The 20,436-nt window shown below is 48.7% G+C and overlaps 1 protein-coding gene across 2 annotated transcripts; it reads left to right on the top strand.

Annotated features, from left to right (window-relative positions):
* Window positions 1–12,955: 12,955 nt before the first annotated feature.
* On the top strand, window positions 12,956–20,436 carry ZNHIT3 (zinc finger HIT-type containing 3). Of its 2 annotated transcripts, XM_084750557.1 has the most exons (5): window positions 12,956–13,116; window positions 13,261–13,292; window positions 15,987–16,067; window positions 18,819–18,899; window positions 19,947–20,436. In XM_084750557.1, the coding sequence occupies exons 1-5, from the start codon at window positions 13,031–13,033 to the stop codon at window positions 20,126–20,128; spliced, it is 462 nt and encodes a 153-aa protein (XP_084606683.1). In that variant the 5' UTR covers window positions 12,956–13,030; the 3' UTR covers window positions 20,129–20,436. The 2 variants fall into 2 exon arrangements, with proteins under 2 accessions (XP_084606683.1, XP_084606684.1); XM_084750558.1 differs by lacking the exon at window positions 15,987–16,067.

The raw sequence follows: 20,436 nt of genomic DNA, 5'->3' as shown, positions 1-20,436 counted from the left end.
AATAGAGAGAGAGCACTCATATACATGCAATAGAGAGATGCTCATGTACGTAAATAAATAAATCTTTAAAAAAAAAAAAAGCCAGGCGTGGTGACACACGCCTTTATTCCCTGTGCCCAGGAGGCAGAGGCAGGAGATTCTCTGTGAGTTCGAGGCCAGCCTGGTCTACAGAGTGAGTTCTAGGATGGCTAGGGTTACACAGTGAAACCCTGTCATGAAAAACTATAGATAAATGATAGATGGATGATAGATGACAGATAGATAGATAGATAGATAGATAGATAGATAGATAGATAGATAGATAAGTCCCTCATTGAACTTTTATCTACGCTTACCCTTCCCCCAGCCCTTCCTTTGACAGAACCTGCAGGTCATCTGAAGGTGACTTCCATCACAAAGAGCCAATGGCTCTGACTCCTGACCTCTGGTGGCCTTAGGCCTGTGCAACTGAGTTAACTACGGCCCTGAAGGAGGTGCTGTCTTCACCCCCATTTTCCTGACGGTATCACGGAGTCTGAGGAAGGTGAAGGCACTATGCCTGCTGTATGTAACACAGGTGCAGGACAGTGTTAGCCGCTGGTCTAGCAAGTCCTCCCTCTCCCTTTCTATCCTTCCCCCTCCTCTCTCTCAGCAGTGTATCACAACGCCCATGCTTTCCCGCATTAGACCTCTCCCTGATATAACACTGGGGTGTAGACTTAGCCCCCTTGTGTTACTAGCCACCATCTAGACTGGCCCTAGCTGCTGGGTGCGGTGGCTCACACCTTTTGTCCCAGCACTTGGGAGGCAGAGGCAGGTGGATCTCTGTGAGTTTGAGGTCAGCCTGGTCTACAAAGCAAACAAAGACAGCCAGGCCTACAGAGTGAGTGACAAAACAGCCAAGGTTTAAAAAATCCTGTCTTGAAACACCAACACCAGACCCCCACAAAAACAAACAAACAAAAACCCAAAACTGAAAAACAAAACAAATCAACCAACGAATCAACCAACCAAAAAAAAAAAAAAAAGCCTAGGAGAATTTAATCAAAATCTTACATAATCTAGTCCTACAATTCCTACTCCTGGGCCTTAGGGGTCTGTAAATAATCCTATCCAGGTCCCACAGACAGCAGAGGACTTGGAGTCACGTTCTGTGGACTGCAGGGACCTGACCACCCCATCCTGGCTTAAGCTAAAGGTCCATATATGGTTGGATGTAGTTTGTCCCCTGCAGGTCTGTATGTTGGAGGCTTACACACAGTGTGGTAGTGTGAGAGGCAATGGACCCGTTGAGAAGTGGGACCAGGACCTGGAGAGATGAGTCAGGCACTTGGAAGCTGAGCTGCTCTGGAGGACCATTGCACGGTGGCTCACAGCTGGCTGACTGCAATCCAAGGGCGAGATTCCAGACCTCAGGTTGTAAATTCCTTTGCTGAGAAATTCTGATCTATCTGACTGTTTGGCCGTACAGTGAAGGGAAGGTCTGTGGGCATGTATGGTTCAGTCCCTCTGGAGATGAGAGAGAGAGAGAGAGAGAGAGAGAGAGAGAGAGAGAGAGAGAGAGAGAGGGAGAGAGTCAGTCAGCCACTGCCTGGCATGTGTATGGGCAGTTAAGGCATCATGGCTTTCCTCTCCCATCCCATAAGTAGCAGTACCTGCCACGTTTGGCAGCTGGGATTTGTCTTCCCACAGAATCCATAGGATCATTCTAGAACGGGAGGTGCAGTGAGAAATCTGTCTAGCTTTCCAGCCGGCCTGCCCTCTGGGCCAGCATTGCCCTCTCCCTCTCCTCTCTCGAAGTTCCAAGGTGAGCTCAGTTTTAAAGCCACGGGACACAGCCTCTCGAGGATTACCAGCCTGTGTGGCAGAGGCCCGGAGTAGCTCCCTGGAGTAGACGGGTGACTAAAGGCAGGCGCATTCCTCTGTTCTTTACACTACCAAGTCCGGAATGCTTCAGCACTCTGGGCTGGACAGCACCCTTAGGCTGGGAGCAGCGCTGGAGGGGACCAGCTGTGCTCACTTCCTAGCCAAACCTTCTCACGTAGAGGGCTGAGTGTGAGGAGGAGAACCATGAGATAGGAGAAGGAACCATCAGGTGCCCTTGTCTGAGTGGCCACTCACCCCCACCCCCAGGCTGGCCAAGAGGAGGAAGAGTGCTTTGTGGTCTTGCAAGGCCTGGGATGCCTCAACAAGTTGGCATGACTTGGGGTCAGGATGAGGCACACGTGTAGAGATTCACACATACACCTTCCAGCTCCTGCCCTGGGCTGCTTTGACCGGATATACTCCACAGGCTTGGTCTCATCTGGGGGTGGGGTGGGGGGCGGCAGTCCATGTCCTAAGGCTCCAGCACCCCAAACCTCCTGGGAGGGATCTACAGTGTGTTTACTGGGGAGTGTGGAGAGGTGCTTGGTGCAGAGGTCAGTGGGTTTGCAACCTGCTTGGTCTCCCAAGCCCCACCCAGAGGTCCTAGCTCCAGGCCAGGGTTGTGGACAGTTAAAGCAGCCTCCACAGCTGTCAGAGGACCAGTCCTTTCTTTCTTTCTCAGCTGGCAAGTAGGACCAAAGGACCCATCCCTGTGTGGAAACAGGCTCTAGTCACAAATCCTTTGACTGTGGTTCACACCTGTCATGTCAGCATTTGGAAGGCTGAGGCAGGAGGATTGCCTCATTGGGAAGGTTAAGCAGAAGGATTGCCTCAGGTTTGGTGCCAGCTTGGGCTATGTAGCTCAACCGCATATCAACACACACACACACACACACACACACACACACACACACACACGTATATATGTATGTATATTGTAGGCTCCAACTTTTCCAATACCTACTTTATTTGAAGTTCTTTAAATGCTTATATATCCCTTCCAACCCACCTACACTAGATAGGAGAGAAAGGAGGTTTAGGGGAACAGGAGAAGCAGACCTTGTTGAATTCAGTTCCTGGGAGCGATTCGCCTGGCTTGGTTGGCAGGATTTTAGCAGACCAGCAATTCCACCAAAGTTGCTGCTGGAACCTGGAACAGCAGCCGGAGCATGGAGCCAAACAATACCAAGACTCAAAAGGCCACTCCTCCTGTTTTGGGATCATGTATATATATCCTCTTAGAGTCTGTACTCTAAGCATGTTTTTCAGCTGGCAAAAACCAAACCCCCACATGAGGAGGTGGTTCGACTTCGAATTTCAGGGCTGGGTTTGGTCAAGAGCAACAGAACTGGGCCTTTCTGCTTCAGCGAATCACAAATAGGTGGCTACAGGCTAGAGAGGCTCTGAGTCACCTGCGCCCATAGAGGGGGTGGCCTGGGTGGCTAGAGGGACCTAAAGCTTTGGGGAATATTAGTTCCGACTTCAAAGAAACCCTGGAGAAGTCTGCCCACCAGCTGCCCTGAACTTAGCGTCACCCTTGTCCTCGGCCACTAGAACCTCCATACAATCTCAGCATTGTTGAAACTACCCAAATGAGTCCCCAGGCATTTTTTTTAAAGACTTAGTAGTTTGGTTTTGGGGACGAGGTTTTCCTCTATATCCCAGGCTGACTACAGACTCACTCTGTCTGTCAAAACCTGGGACTACAGGCCTGTACCAACATGCTTTGCTTTTCGTTGGGTTTTGTCTAGTGATCATGTGCTGGGTGATGTCCTGTCTAAAGATTTAGGCGTGGTGGTGCATGCCTTTGATCCCAGCACTGGGGAGGCAGAGGCAGGCGGATCGCTGTGCGTTCAAGGCCAGCCTGGTCTACAAAGTGAGTCCAGGACAGCCAAGGCTACACAGAGAAACCCTGTCTGGTGCCTGAGCTGGCTTGACAGGCCATGTCAGCTCAGGTTCTTGTAGAGAGCCCCACATGAGGACGACTCTGTAAGCCTGACCCACTGTGAAGAGTTGAAATGTTGCAGATACAAATGGCTCTCTCTCTCTCTCTCTCTCTCTCTCTCTCTCTCTCTCTCTCTCTCTCTCTCTCACTTTCTCTCTCTGGTTTCCTAGACAGGGTCTCTCTGTGCAGACCTGACTGTCCAGGACTCGCTCTGTAGACCAGGCTGGCCTCGAACTCAGAGAGATCCACCTGCCTCTGCCTCCCAAGTGCTGGGATTACAGGCCTGCGCCACCACGCCTGGCTCACAAATGGCCCTCTAAAGGCCCTCATGGCTGTCCACTTCTGTGTCTGACCAGATGCCCTTGTGACTATCACATGAAACCCGTGGGTTGAGTTAATTTAATAGACCACTAGCTTCCAACTTCAAATCCAAGGCCACTTTCTCAAGGCTCATCTGGGGAGCAGAGAGTGCCCTGCTTCCTCTAATCTGCCTAACTGCTTTCCCAGCAATAGTTTTTTTTTTTTGGTGGTTTTGTTTTTGTTTTTATTTTTTCAAGACAGGGTTTCTCTGTGTAGCCTTGGTTGTCCTGGACTCACTTTGTAGATCAGGCTGGCCTCGAACTCAGGTTGATCCACCTGCCTCTGCCTCCCGAGTACTGGGATTAAAGGCATGTGCCACCACACCTGTCTCCTCTTACTGTTTTAATAACATTTTTGCTTAAGTTGAGTGGCTGTAGTGATATTTGTTTTGTTTGAGACTGGCTCTCTCTGTGTAACACTGGCTAGAATTCACTCTGTAGATGAAGCTGGCTTACAACTCACAGAAATCTGCCTGCCTCTGTCTCCTGAGTGCTGGGGACTTTCCACAGTGCTGTTCCATTGCTGGTTCCTCCCCTATATAAGCAGGTCTGTTACTCCCAATAAACAGCATTCTCCTAGCGCGAATGATGTCCTCTTTTCAATCTGCAGACCCTCGTAGTAGCCCAGACAAGCAGCGCAGGCGCTGCATGGTTTCTCTGTGTTATCTATCCTAGACTGTTGGATATCCTGGACTCACTTTGTAGACCAGGCTGGCCTTGAACTCACAGATATCCGCCTGCCTCTGCCTCCTGAGTGCTGGGATTAAAGATGCACACCACTACACCTGGCCAGAGAAGATTTTATTTATTTAGCTTTTATGTGTATGAGTGTTTTGCTTGCATATATGTTACATGTATGTGTGTGCACCATGTACATGCCTGGTGCTTGGGGAGGTCAGAAGAAGACATCATATCTTAGCCCTGCATGGTGGTGTACGCCTTTAATCCCAGCGCTCAGGTTGATCGCTGTGAGTTTGAGGCCAGCCTGGTCTACATAGCGAGTCCAGGACAGTCAAGGATGTTACACAGAGAAACCCTGTCTGGAAAAAACAAAAACCAGCCGGGCATGGTGGCACACGCCTTTAATCCCAGCACTCAGGAGGCAGAGGCAGGCAGATCACTGTGAGTTTGAGGCCAGCCTGGTCTACAAAGGGAGTCTAGGACAGCCAAGGCTACACAGAGAAACCCTGTCTCGAAAAACCTAAAAAAAAACAAAAAAGAAAGAAAAGAAAAAGAAAAAGAAAAACTAAAAACCAAAACAAAAGACATTGGATCTCTTGAAATTGGAGTTACAGATTATTGTTAGCTGTGGGTGGTGGATGCAAGCCTGGGTAGTCTTGCAAGAGCATCAAGTGTTCTTAACCACTGGGCCATGTCTCCAGCCTCTGCCTTTTCCTCCCCCTCCCCCTCCCCCTCCCCCTCCCCCTCCCCCTCCCCCTCCCCCTCCCCTCCTCTCCCTCCCCCTCCCCCTCCCCCTCCCCCTCCTCCTCCCCCTCCCCCTCCCCTCCCCCCTCCCTCCTCCTCCCCCTCTCCCTCCTCCTCTCCCTCCTCCTCCCCCTCTTCTCCCACCTCCTCCCCTCTACTTCCCCCTCCTCCTCCCCTCCCCCCCCCCTCAGGTCAGAAGAGGGCATCAGATCACATTATAGATGGTTGTGAGCCACCGTGTGGTTGCTGGGAATTGAACTCATGACCTCTGGAAGAGCAGACGGTGATCTTAACCGCTGAGCCATCTCTCCAGCCCGCCACCATACTTCTTACAGCGTGATGTTCATTTCCATCTATGAGTAACCCCTACCAGGATCCAGGGTAAAGCTGTTTCCATGAAAGCATGCTCATTTTTATAGGCTGTCTCATCTTCATGAAACCATCCTCATTTTTTAATAAACTGTCTCATTTCCACAGAAATCATGCTCATTTTATAAGCTGTCTCATCTTCACGAAATCATGCCTTTTTAAAATAAACCACCTCAACCCATTGAGTACTTGCAAAATAACACTGTTATCAGATGACCTATAAGTGGGCTAAGGGGTATTAGCATCCATTTCAAAGCTGGATGTGGTGGCACATACTTGTAATCTTAGCACTTGGAGACAGAGGCAGGACCTCACAGAAAGACTGTGTCAAAAAAACAAAACGAGCTGGGCGGTGGTGGCACAGCCTTTAATCCCAGCACTCTGGAGGCAGCGGCAGGTGGATCACTGTGAGTTCGAGGCCAGCCTGGTCTACAAAGGGAGTCCAGGACAGCCAAGGCTACACCCACCCTGTCTGGAAAAAAAACCACCACCACCACCACCACCACCACCAACAACAACAACAACAACTACAACAACAGAATTCCAGGAAGCCGAGCAGAGGGCAGGGAGGTAAGCAGTGAAAGCCTGCATGGACAGGAGTGCTCCCAGGGAGCACTGGGTGCTCCTGAGGAGGTGAGCTTGTCTGGCTGGCCGTGTTTGCTAGCTACAGCAGGCTGAGGGCATAGCTTATAGGCCAAGCGCTTACACAGCTCGAGTTTGGTTCTGAGCACTGTGAAAACAAGAGTCATATTTTAAACAGTGTATTGAACTCAGCCAGTGGCTGATGTGGAGAAATCTAGAATCTATAAACTACTTTTCTGGGAAAGGAAAAGGAAATGACAGTAGTCTGATGATTTCGAGTTTGAACACTGTGTTTCCACACACCCTTGGGACTGGAGCCTGAATTTGACAAGGTTCTTCCTGACTCATTCACACGTAAGTTGCCAGCTGAGCGGATGAGCCAGTGAATGAGGTTCTGAGCAAACTTGCTGGACAGAATCTCTGTGCTTTCAGCAAGGGCAGACAGGACCAGACCACACCCACTCTGGAAGTTTCTCAAAGGACAGTAGTCCGTTCCCTTTGCTGTGGCTGTGGCTGCTTGCACTGGGGCTGCTGTGGAGGCATGTGCCTGTAAATCCCAGCATTCAGGAGTGGGGTGTGTGGCAGGAGGATCAGATGTTCAAGATCATCCTCGGCTACGTAGAGTGTTTGAGGCCATCTTGAATTCTATGAGATGGCGTCTTAAACAAGCAAAGGCTCCCACCTTAAGGGGGCACCCTCCCTCACCTTAGCAGGAGAGCTTTTATTTATTTGCTTGTATGGGGGGCACATGTGTGGGTGTCAGAGAATAACTGGCCAGGGTCAGTGCTGGGTGCTCTCCTACCAGGTTCAGATCTTGGTGATGCCTCTCTGGTCTTCAGGCTTGGCACCTGTTCCTGCTGAGCCATTTCCTGGGCTCTTAGGTAGGACGGAAATGGATGTAAACACGTGAGAATGTGAAAATAGTCCCCTGAGAGCAAAAGGCAGCTAATTTTCAGGGCTGGGAATGTTAAGAGTAGCAGTACGGAGCTGGAATGCAGCAAAGCACAACTTTATTTATTTATCTATTTATTTATTTTGGTTTTTCTGAGACAGGATTTTTCTGTGTGTCACCCTGGCTGTCCTGGACTTGCTTTGTATACCATGCTGGCCTCGAATTCACATAGATCCACTTGACTCTGCCTCCTGAGTGCTGTGAGGAAAGGTGTGTGCCACCATGCCGGGCTTACAACTTTATTTTTTATTTTATTATTTATTTTGTTTGTTATTTTCGAGACAGGGTTTCTCTGTGTAGCCTTGGCTGTCCTGGGCTCACTTTGTAGACCAGGCTGGCCTCGAACTCAGAGATCTGCCTGCCTCTGCTGGGATCAAAGATGTGTGCCACCATCGCCTGGCTACAACTTTATAATTATTATTTTTTAAAAGATTTATTAATTTACAGTGCTCTGTAACATGAACAGCTGCAGGCCAGAAAAAGGCATCAGATCATATTATAGATGGTTGTGAGCCACCATGTGGTTGCTGGGAATTGAACTCAGGACCTCTGGAAGAGCAGACAGTGCTCTTTAACCTCTGAGCCATCTCTTCAGCCCCCTACAACTTTATTTTTGAACTAATTTATTTACATATTCTTTTTTTTTCTTTTTAATGTATTAGTGCTATGTTTGCATATACACCTGCAGGCCAGAAGAGGGCATTAGATCTCTTTATAGAATGTCATGAGCCACCAAGTGGTTTCTGGGAATTGAACTCAGGACCCCTGGAAGAGCAGTTAGTACTCTGAACCACTTAACCATCTCACAAGCCCCTAAACACAACTTTTATTAACCTCAGGCCTCTGGTAAGAATGTATGTGGCACTTGTGAGGAGACTATATACTGAGATGGAGTCTCAGTATACCAGGCAAACTTTCCATGTGCCCTTGAGTTCCTGATCCTCCTGCCTCATCTCCAATACTGGGATCGCAGGCATGCCCCACCAAGTTAGATGTGTGAATTGCTCAGGCTTGAACCCAGGACCTTCCACATGTTTAGCCAATGAAGCTACACATCCACCCCCAAGATCAGATCAAACTTCCAATTCGTGCCCTAGTTCAGTGGTTCTTAACTTTCCTAATGCTGGGACCCTTTAATACAGCTCCTCATGAAGCGGTGACCCTCAACTATAAATTTATTTGTGTTGCTACTGCATACAGTAGTTTTGCCACTGTAATGATGAATCGTAATGTAAATATCAAGGCCCGCAGGTTGAGCAACGCTGTTCTAGTTAGTAACTCCAAAGTTCCTGAAGGACAGCTAGATTTTCATTAGGCTAATATAGGTAGCCAGCTTCTGGATGGGCCGCTGCGATCCTGGAGTTGTACATGAGCTCATACATAGCTAAGAGGCACGGAGTGCCGGGCGTGGTGGCGCACGCCTTTAATCCCAGCACTCGGGAGGCAGAGGCAGGCGGATCGCTGTGAGTGCGAGGCCAGCCTGGTCTACAAATTGAGTTCAGGATGGCCAAGGCTACACAGAGAAACCCTGTCTCGAAAAAACCAAAAAAAAAAACAAACAAACAAACAAAAAAAAACAAAACAAAAAACCAAAAAAAGAGGCACGGAGAACTGGCCCCGGGCAGCCTTGAGCATTTGGAGCCCTAGGTTGGTGCGTGTCCTGCTTTTCCCCAGGAGACACTCTTCTCATGGCCTCACGGTTTAGCTCCTGGTCCAGTTCTTTTCTATGTTGTCAACCTAATCTGCGTTAAGAAGGACGTGAGATGGATTTTTAAGAGTATTCGCTACACCAGAGCCAAAGGCGACCTGCAGCGCCCTCTGGTGGTGCCTGTTGCCGGCCTATATCTCGGCTCTGGAGGCTCACAGGCGTGCTTGGCAGGGCCTGAGTTCTGAAACCCTTCTTTGCTTCTCTCCGGGGTTTTAGGCTGCACTTCAGGCTTGTGTCAGGGAGTAAACAGCATCGACGGTGGGTCTGATAGGAGTGCATAGAGAGCCAGGGTGCTCTTACTGGGACCTCAGGTGTGGACAAGAAATGATGAGTCTGTAGTCATAGCGTTCCGTCTCCTCCGTGTCTTCTAACCTGGTCCCCATCACACTTCCTTTCCTGTCTTGGACATTGAAAAAAAGACTGACTGTGATCCCTGAAGCTACATACATCTGTATGTACAGGGAGCAGCATCTCTACCACAGGAAGTGTACACAGGAGAGCACCCCAGTCTCAGCCTTCACGTACAAGGCAAAATAAAAATCCGGAGTGGTCCGTGACAATTTATACCCTTGCCACATAGGGACACAGATTCAAATGTGGTCACGGATGAGTTGCTGGCCGTCTCTGGTTGTCCCACGTTAATTTGGACCTCCTGGGAAGCTTCGGATTCAAACCAGAGGCGGCACAACTGTTGAAGACGAGAAACGCGAAGGATGACCGGGTCAGTGTGGATGCCTGTTGGATTCTAGGCAAGCTGTGGGCGGCTAACGGAAGCGGAAGCGAATAAAGACAGCCAAAGGAGCCTTCTGCGTTAGCGGAAGGACAGCGTTTATGGCCCGGACAGTGTGCCTGCGATCTGGTGATACCAAAGCTATCTCCCTCGCTTCCCATATTTCCTCCCGAGGCCGACATGGAATTGTACTGGAATATCTAGAGAGAGCTTCGGACCCAAGACTTAGCAACTCATGTTTATGGAGTTAGTAGCAGAAATTAGGAGGCTACATACAGTCCTTCCAAATACCACGGAAATAGCCCCTTGGCCACACTCCTGGATACAAAGCATTTCCATATGCTTTCCCTTTGCCTTTTAACAGCTTAAGAATGTAGGCCTGGGCATCCACTCAGGGATGGCTGAAAGGGCCCAGAGGTGGCCCGGGAGCTCTCTGAAACACACTCAGGAAGTGAGTCACGGCCCCAGGCTTCCCCGAGGCAGCTGCAGATTCATCTCAGCAGATGCAGGCGCTCAGGGGCACCCTTAGTAAGAAGGACCCTAGAGTTGGCCATTGTGGCAAACACCTTTAATCCCAGCACTCAGGAGACAGTGGCAGGAGGATCTCTGTGAGTTCTAGGCCAGCTTGGTCTAGAGAGTGAGTTCCAGGACATCCAGGGCTACACAGAGAAACCTTGTCTCAAAAATGAAACAAAACAACACACACACATTCACGCGCGCGCGTACACATATATAGACTATAGCACAACTGACTCCATGATGGAAGTTTCATTTTCCTTCAGGCTGTAAAAACTCAGCATGCAGACAACACCATCTGCTAAAACTAACACAAAGAAGGCCTAGTCCATCAGAACGCATAGTTCTGGAACAGTCTGGCTAACCGAAGTATGTCAACACAGACATTTTGTTTTTGTTTTTCAAGACAGCATTTCTCTGTGTTATCTTGGCTGTGCTGGCTTTGCGGACCAGGCTGGCTTCGAACTCAGAACGATCTGCCTGTTCCTGCCTCCCATTTGTTGGGATTACTGGAGTGTGCAACCATGCCTGGGTTCAGGCTTGGTTTTTGGATTTAAAAGCTCATCCTGAGAGCTGGGTGTGATGGTCCACGCCTGTAATCCCAGCACCCTGTGAGGAAAAACCAAAGATGGAGAAAACAAGCTCATTCTGAGAAAGGCTCAGTGCTACTCTTAAGATCTGGAGCCCAGTGTAGTCACCAGCCAGATAATAAAGACTTTCGTTTTTGTTTGTTTGTTTTGTCTTTTTTTTTCTTTCTGAGACAGGGTTTCTCTGTGTAGTCCTGGCTGTTGTGGATTCCCTTGTAGAGCAGGCTGGGCTCGAACTCACATCGATCTGCCTGCTTCTGCCTCCAGGCTTCTGTTACCATGCTGGGCTGTAATACTTTCTATCGGCTTAAAGCCATGCCTGAGCAGTCTTCTCTGGTTAATATCCAACAACAACACCTTTAATCTCAGCACTTGGTAGGCAGAGACAGGTAGATTGATATGAGCTCAAGGCAAGTCTGGCCTACTGAAGGAGAGAAACTTGTTTTTTAGGATCCCAAGTGCGGGATTGGAACAGTCTTGTGAGAGAACAGGTGAGGTTAATCCGCTAAAAGACAGACCACCTCGTAGGGGAGCTTGATTGTTGCCAGCTGAAAAGATCCAGTGAACAGACTCTGGGAGGAGATATATAAATAAGCCAAGAACTGGAGGCGGGGCTTTTTGGAGACTTGGGATAGTTTTGGCTGTTCATCGCTGCACTTCGAGATGCTCCTAGGGAGAACCGCTCGAGGGAAGGCTTCGGGGCTCTTGGCTCCTGCTGAGGTTCTGGGTTCTGGTTACTCCAGGTTCCAGCAGAAGAAACCCTGCAGATTGTGCCAGGAGAATCGTTCCTTGGGAACTGATATCCTTACGGTTTTGTTATTGTGTCCATTAATCCTCGTTTCCTATTGTTTTGGTTGGTCGGGTTATAAGTGACGTATGCTCGGTCACTAAGTTGTTAATAAAATATATGGGTGAAGAAAATTGAGCATACAGTCTACATACAAGTTCAAGGCCAGTCAGGACCCTGTCTTAAAAACCAAAATAACCAGGGCTGGAGAGATGGCTCAATGGTTAAGAGCACTGTTCTTCCAGAGGTCCTGAGTTCAACTCCCAGTAACCACATGGTGGCGCACAACCATCGGTAATACGATCTGGTGCCCTCTTCTGGTGTGCATGAAGACAGTGTTCTCATATACATTAAAAACAAAAAACAAAAAACACTAAACTAACCAGGATTCTGTCTATACCTAAAGTCTATAATGGCCTTCAAGGCTAGTTATAGCCCGTCTATCCTGACTCATCTGCTCTGTGGTCAGTCTCCGCCATCACGGCTAGTACTGGGGTGAGGCAGGAGGGGAGCCCAGACGGCAACAGTTAAAGAACACTCATTTTCTCAGAGCCATGCGAATACACGGCGTCTCGACCCTAAAAAACCGAGTCTCTTCCTTGTCTTTTGCCCAATCTCTCTTCACGTCAAGCCTTACGTTCCTAGGGAAAAGACCATCTTCTTACAGTGTCTGGACATCCGTCGTAGGACTCACAGTTGGAGTTCATTAAACATTTGTCAGCGGCCCAATGCCAAGAAATGTTTTTTAGGGGGCTGGGAGAAAAAGCTTAGCGGTGACGAGCGCTTGCAGCTATTGCAACGAATTCGAGTTCGGGATTCCTAACATTCACAGTAGGAGGCTCGAAACCGCCTCTCTCTGGATCCAGGAGATCTGACATCTTTTTCTGGCCTCTCCGGGCAACATCACTCCGCCGACACAGGTGGACACGTGTACATATAACTTAAAAAGAATGTCTTTGACTGGGCATGGTGGCGCACCCCTGTGATTGCAGCGCTAGGGGTGCAGAGGCAGAAGGATCCTGAGTTCCATTGCTTAATCTAATCGGAGACATTGCTGCCCTAGGTTCGTATCGACTCTATCGACACTCTACCTCTGAGGCCTGGATCAGCGAACAGGATCAATCCATTGCTTTTGACTGCCAATAAGTGAGGAGAGCTGTTGATTGGCCCTTGTTTAGGTAAAAGGGCGAGCGCGGGGCTGCGGCGAGCGGTCTTCTGGGAAATCATGGCGTCCCTCAATAGTGGGACAGCAGTCTGCGTGATCTGTTTGGAGAAGCCGAAATACCGCTGCCCCGCTTGCCGCGTGCCCTAGTGAGCCAGGGCTCGTGGGGGTTGGCACCGGGCCGGGAGGGAGGCCGGGCCGCGGGCGGGAGGCTTGTGCTGCGGCCGGGGGCTGCGGGCAATGGCCGCCTGCTGCGCCGCTCGGGCTAAGCAACCCTGTCTTTCTTCTTACAGCTGTTCCGTCACCTGTTTCAAGAAGCACAAAGGTAAGAGCCCGGCCCACTGTCGAGCCCTTGGCCCTTCTTTGCACTGGACAGGCCCCATGCTCCGTAAAGCCAGCAGGCAGGTCGATCCTGGGGGATTCCCGCTTATTCAAGGCCACTTTGGCGTCACAGACTGAGATCCTGTCCCAAACAAACCACAGCAGGTCAAATGCTTTCTTGGAAAACGTCTTAGCTATTTTCGTATTCAGCTTGGCATTCCGGTGTAGCCCCTCGCGATTGCAGAAGCTGCCCTGGCTGCGGTGAATTAACCAGCACTGTTTCTGTCTCTGAAAGAATGGTTGTTTATTGTTTACAGTAGAAAGAAAAGTTTCTTTTTTTCTGTGTGTGGCCTTTGGAGACAGGTTCTTTTTTGTTTATTTTATTTTTTTGATACAGGGTTTCTCTGTAACCTTGGCTTTCCTGGAACTCGTCTTGTGAACCCAGGCTGTCCTGGACTCAACCTCTGCCTCCTGAGTGCTGGGATTAAAGGCGTGGACCACCTGGCTAGACAGGTCCTTTTTAAAAAAATATATAATCTAGTCTGGGCTCAGATTTATCGTGATGCTGCTTTCCCATCCCCAAGTGCTGGAGTTACTGGAGTGCAGACCGTGCCACCAGGGCTGGCTAAGACAAGTCACTGACATCCTAAGAAAAAAGCTGGACCTTGAGGGATGCCTGGGCAGTTCAGAGCTCCCTGTTGCTTTGCCAGAAGTTTGCTCCCAGCATCTGCCTGCTGTGGGACCAGTCCCAGGGGATCAGTGCCCTCTTTTGGCCTCCACTATAAAAAGAAAAAAGAAAGGCCATTTGGGAGTAATGGTGCCCATTTGTGGCTGTTGCTCGAACATGAGGGAGGCTGAGGCAGGAGGATGTCCACAAATTTCATTCAGGCCAGCTAGGCTTCATATTGAGTCTGTTGACAAAGACTGGAAATCAGGTAGGTTCTGTGTGTAATGCGAACACACTTTGTATAGTAAAAGTTTTTACTTGTATATATAAATCCACAAATGCATTGATTACATGTGCTTAATAGATCCTTAAGTATGTGTCTTTAAGATTTGTCTTTGTTGGGGGCCAGGCGTGGTAGTGCACGCCTCTAATCCCAGCACTCCGGAGGCAGAGGCAGGTGGATCAATGTGAGTTCAAGGCCAGCCTGGTCTACAAAGTGAGTCCAGGACAGCCAAGGCTACACAGAGAAACCCTGTCTCAAAACAAAGCAAAACAAAATAACAACAACAACAAAGATTTGTCGTTGTGATATGTGACTATAGAAAGTTTAATTTTGAGCGGGGCATGGTGCCTCACACCTTTAATCCCAGTACTTGGGGAGGAAGAGGCAGGTAGATTGTTGAGAGTTTCGAGGACAGCCTGGTCTACAGAGTGAGTCTAGGACAGCCAATGCTACACAGAGAAACCTTGTCTCAGAAAAAAAAAAAAAGATGAAGTTTAATTTTTTTGTAGCTTCTTTTTTATCTGGGTGATTTACCCCCTGTCCCCCTGTTTTTGTAATGGGGTCTTATGTAGTTCAGATTGGGCTTGGATTTACTTGACCTGTCTGGTCTTCCTGCTCCATAATTCCCAAGGGCTGGCCTTACAGATGTGTGTAATTTCACCTGGTTTGGGTTTTTCTTTCTTTCTTTCTTTCTTTCTTTCTCTCTCTCTCTCTCTCTCTCTCTCTCTCTCTCTCTCTCTCCTCCTCTCTTTTGTTTTTTTTTTTTTGTTTTGTTTTGTTTTTTGAGACAGGGTTTGTATAGCCTTGGCTGTCCTGGCCTCAATTTGTATACCAGGTTGGCCTAGAACTCACAGAGATCCACCTGTGTCTGCCTCCCCGAGTGCTGGCACTAAAGGTGTGTGCTACCACACCCAGCTGTGTCTTTTTGTTTTTAATATTAGCACTCAGGAAGCAGAGGCAGTTGGAGCTCAGAGTTTGAGGGCAGCCAGGGCTACACAGAAAAGCCCTGTCTGAAAAACAACAAAAAAACCCAAACCAAGTAAAAAAATCCTCCCTCCCCCCCCCCCAAAAAAAATGTTGCCTCTAGAAATGTTGGTCGACAGTAGGATTTGCCTAACCTCTGGGTCTCGTTGGCAGCATGTGTATTTTTCTACCCCAGTGGCCTCTTTTATCTGTTTTTGTTTTTGTTTTTTCAATAAAGAAGTTCTAGAGCTGGAGAGATGGTTGAGCAGTTAAGTGTGAGGACCGGAGTTTGGCTCACAGCACCCACACCCCAGGGTTTCCAGCCACCTTTAACTGCAGTTGGGGGCCCCTGACTCCCTCTTCTGGCCTCCGTAGTGCTGGCACATATGCAGCAATTCTGTTTCAATCCTGCTTCCTCCCATCCCAGGCGCAGACCTCTCTCCCTACTGAAATGTTTTCTTTTTCCCTGCCAAAGCTTTCTCCTCCTGTGAGTTTCTGGGCTTCCTCAGGTAGACTTAGACCAGACCTTCCTTACCTTATCTATCTCTGTCATGTCTTCCCTGACTCAGGTGCTCATGGTTTTGTTTGACCCATCGCTCAGTCTGACCCGTCCCTCCCTCCCTCCCTCCCTCCCTCCCTCCCTCCCTCCCTCCCTCTCTCCCTCTCTCCCTCCCTCCCTCCCTCCCTCTCTACAAAGTACACATTTCTTTGATGGGGACCTGTAGCCTTGTTGCGGGCATGGAGGGGTTATGTTTATTTACATCTGAAATGTGTGTCTCTCTCAGAGGAGTGTAACCCCGAAATCCGTCATATTAGGAAGAAAGGAGCAGTGGCCCCTGTAAATACAAGGTCTGAGGAAAACAAAGGTGAGGTGGTTTGTTTGTTTGTTTTCTTTTTGCTTTGTTGTTCCCCCCCCCCCCCCAAAAAAAAAAAGGTTCTCTGTGTAACCTTGGTTGTCCTGGACTTGCTTTGTAGACCAGGCTGGCCTCGAACTCACAGCGATCTGCCTGCCTCTGCCTCCCAAGTGCTGGGATTAAAGGTGTGTGCCACCACTGCCTGGCATGGTGGTCAATTTTAAACAACCTACAAGGGATTTTTTTTCTCCTTTCTTTTTTTTCCTTTGGTTTTTTGAGACAGGGTTTCTTCTTCGAGTGCTGGGATTAAAGGTGTGTGCTGTCACGCCCGGCTGTGGGATTTCAAAGACAGTAAGTGGAAAGCAGATAGCTGCACGGTGTGCAGAAGGAAGCCTTGTTGGGGAGCACAGCAGCCTCAGCAGCCCTAGACTCATGGTGGTGCCCTGAGCATCCTGAAGCATGGTTTTGGGGGCCCGGGACTTGGGGTTTGTGTTGGGTCTTGGTAGGCCCATGTGGGAGGCTTCCTTTGAGCCGGGTCACCTCTGTTGCTGGAGCCTCCTTAGATTTAGAGCAGTGATGGACTGTCACTCCACTCATGCATACATGAATTTTTCTGTGCATAATGCCTCCTGAGTGTGTGGATCTGCAAGAAGGCCCTCTTGTGCTACAAAGAGGTCCTTAAGATTCACAGGAAGGGGCTGCTGAGACGGCCACTAACTGCTCTTCCGAAGGACCCAGGTTCAAATCTCAGCACCCCCATGGCAGCTCATAACTGTATAACTCTAAGTTTGACACTATCACAAGGACATATATGTAGGCAGAAAAATACCAATGTACATAAAATAAATTTTAAAAAAAGATTCACAGGAAGGACTGGGTGTGGTGGCGGACACCTTTAATCCCAGCACTTGGGAGGCAGAAGCAGGTGGATCGCTGTGAATTTAATGCCAGCCTGGTCTACAAAGCGAGTCCAGGACAGCCAAGGCTACACAGGGAAACCCTGTCTCAAAAACAAAACAAAACAAAAAAAGGTTCACAGGAAGGGATGGGCCATTTGTCCTTCTACCAACTTCTAGCAATGGCTTGGGCATATCTGCCCTTATTGAAAGTACAGAGATTCTGCTTGGCAGGATTTTACAGGGTTAATTCACTGGCCCATCACAGCCCTGGAGTCGTGGCAGGGCAGGTAGGGTGCTAACTGCAGAACCACACTCCTTACCTGCAGACCACAGGAAGCATGAAGCGTTAAGCATTTGAGCATTTGCTTCTTAAGTGCAGTCACTATTCTGCCACCTTCCCTTTCCTACAAGAGGGGATGTATAATTGTGAAATTGCGTGTGTGTGAGTGAGTGTGTGTGTGTGGAGGGCGGGAGCAGGAGAGATCAGGCAGTGGTTGGGGGAATCTCCAATCAGCTGCTGCTTTATTTATACAGGGTTTCACAGGATGGAGACAGACAAATGATTATCTAAGTGGTACAGATTATTTGAGTTTTTATTACACGTCCAGGGTTACAAGTTCAGTCACGATTAGGAAAAAACAGAACAGACTTTATTTTTTTCTTACCAGCCCTATAACACCGATTTAAAGAATCTAAAGAATGTCGCCTCAGAATCAAACACATTTATTTATTGTATGACAGTCTGCTTTTCGGCTGGCTGTGTTTGCAGTTTGAAAGCACTCAAACAAATATCTGAACTGGTCTTTTTATGAATAGCAAATACTAATACCTAACTCGTTTTTACTGTGTTTCGTCATCTATGCTATGTAGTATGAAAAGGTTATGTTAGTCAATCTATCCTATTTATGGAGTTGTATTCCTCCAGAGGTGTACCCTGTATGGCTCCTTATCTTTGTTTGTTTTGGTTTTTGGAGACAGGGTTTCTCTGTGTAGCTTTCCTGGACTCACTTTGTAGACCAGGCTGGCCTTGAACTCAGAGATCTGCCTGCCTCTGCCACCCTGAATGCTGGAATTAAAGGCGTGCCCCACAGTGCCTGGCTGTGACCGCCTATCTTTAAACCACATTTTCAGAGAGCTCTTTAGTGTAAAATAAAAAGAGGCCTTGAGTCTGTAACCTATTCTCCTGGCCAGTCAGTTTGTCAATTGTCTCTGTTTACCCTGCACCAGTATACTGTTTAAGTTAGCTCAGGGGCAGATACTCCAAGAAGACTCCTGGAGTAACAGCCTCATCTAGCTATGTGCTTATCTGTGCTATCTATAGGACATAAGGGAACTTCTAGATAGAGCCAGAGGAAGCTAACTTAAAATTTTCCTAAAAAGACTCAGACATAATTTTCTCAGGAAAAGACATAAAATGAATCATAATGCAAGCTTGGTGCGGTGGTGCATTCCTTTAATCGCAGCACTCAGGGAGGCAGAAGCAGGCAGCTCTCTGAGTTCAAGGCCAGCCTGGTCTACAGAGTGACTCCAGGAGAGCCAGGGCTGTTTTGAAGGGGGGGGGGGGAAGAAAAAGAACCATAATGCAGAAGAGCCTAGGAATGCAACACACAGACCAAAACCCAAAAGTTAGAGATAGAAGGACAGCAATTGCATCATTTGGCTGAGCTTTGCTGGAACTGTGTCAACAAACAGCTGTGCTGGCTTCATAACATTTCCAGTGGATATGGCTGTGTCACAAAATCAGGAAAGCAAGGTGTTCCTTTCACTTGCTACTGGTGTGCCCCTCACTATCACACACATACACGTATGATACTAACATGGCTGCCCTGGCTTTCTGAGGCCTGACCTGCTCTATACTCCTCAGATGATGACGCCTCTGTAGCTGATTTCCTCAACAGTGATGAGGAAGAAGACAGAGTGTCTCCGCAGAATTTAAAGAGTTTAGGTGAGTCTATGCTGAGCTTGTTAACTGTTTACCATTTTATTGCTCTAAAGGCAGTGGAACCTGGGATGAAGCCTAAGCTACAGCCTCATGCAATAGTCAATTTTATTCAGAGCATCAGATAGTGTACACCCTGAGCGTTAAGAAGTCACCCAAGTAAAGTGTGCTGTGACAAGGACAGTCTACACATGGGGGGCAGGCGTGTGTTTTTCCAGAGTCATGTAAAGACAGAATAGGCACTTGGAACTTGGAGGGGCATGAGAGCAGATTCCAAAAACAATCTCATGTTTTTGAAGAAACCGAGGTCACAAAACCTTGTTTCTTGGTGTTGTCTCACAAGCACTGAGAATGCCCTCAACGTGATTCTATGCTTGGCCAGTGTCCGAAACCATGTCCTTTGTGTGGGATGTGGGTAGAGCTCGGGTTGTGTCGGTGGGAAGCTGGGATAGCTCAGGACTGAGGCAAGTGCTCTGCTGCAGGTTAATGTGTTCAGCACTGCATTTCTTTTTCTGGATGAGACAGAGTCTTATATTGTATAGTCTTGGCTGGCCTGGAACTCACTGGAAACCACACTGGCCTCACACGTGGTGCCATCCTCCTGTCTCTGCCTCCCAATGCTGTATTTCCGTGCTCAGAAGAATCGCTGTTGTGCACTGTGTGAGTGTGGGCTTGAGTGCAGTTCCAAGGATGAAGATTTACTTTTAAATTGTGGCTATTTGTGTGCACCTGAGTACAGGGGCTGCAGAGGCCAGAAGAGGAGCTCATGGAGCTGTAGTTACAGGTGGTTGTGTGGGAGCCAGACACTCCTCTACAGGAGCAGTGAGTGCGAGTAGCCACAGAGCCTTCTCTGTCAGTGCACTGCCATCCCCTTCTTGGTGGGCACATACAGAAGTCAGAGGATAAGTACGCTTTTTTTCTCCCCAAGATAGGGGTCCTGTGTACCCTTGGCTTTGTAGACCAGGCCTGCCTGAGTGCTGGGATTACAAGTGTGAGCTACCTTGAATTTAAGTTCTCCCCTTGAATTTAAAGCTGGCATTTATTTTTTAAAAGGTGAATCTGCAACTTTAAGAAGCTTACTGCTCAACCCACACCTAAGGCAGCTGATGGTTGACCTCGATCAGGGTGACAACAAAGCAAAGCTGATGAGAGCCTGCATGCAGGAGCCCTTGTTTGTGGAGTTTGCTGACTGCTGCTTAAGAATCGTGGAACCATCCCAGAAGAGGGACTCTTAAGACTGGACGGGCTCCTTGCTCAAGCGGCCCACCGCTCCTCCTAGGAGGAGGTTGTTTCCAAGGCCCCGGTAGGCCGTGTGGGTGCTCACCCACCACACCGCTGGCTTCAGACGAGTGGAGCGTACGCCAGGGGCAGAGCCTGCGTGAAGAGGCTTTTCCAGAGGACCCCAGGTCTCAGCACCCACTTGACTGCTTACTACAGTTTCAGGGTTTCTGATACCTTCTTCTGGCTTCTGCAGGTACTGTACACAGCCACACATGCAGGCAGAGCTCCCACACACATAAAATATTAAAAAACAACAACTAAA

This window comes from Acomys minous (genome assembly GCF_964271855.1).
Source record: "Acomys minous genome assembly, chromosome: 12".
Classification (NCBI taxonomy): domain Eukaryota; kingdom Metazoa; phylum Chordata; class Mammalia; order Rodentia; family Muridae; genus Acomys; species Acomys minous.
This window is presented reverse-complemented; position numbering and strand designations above follow the sequence as displayed.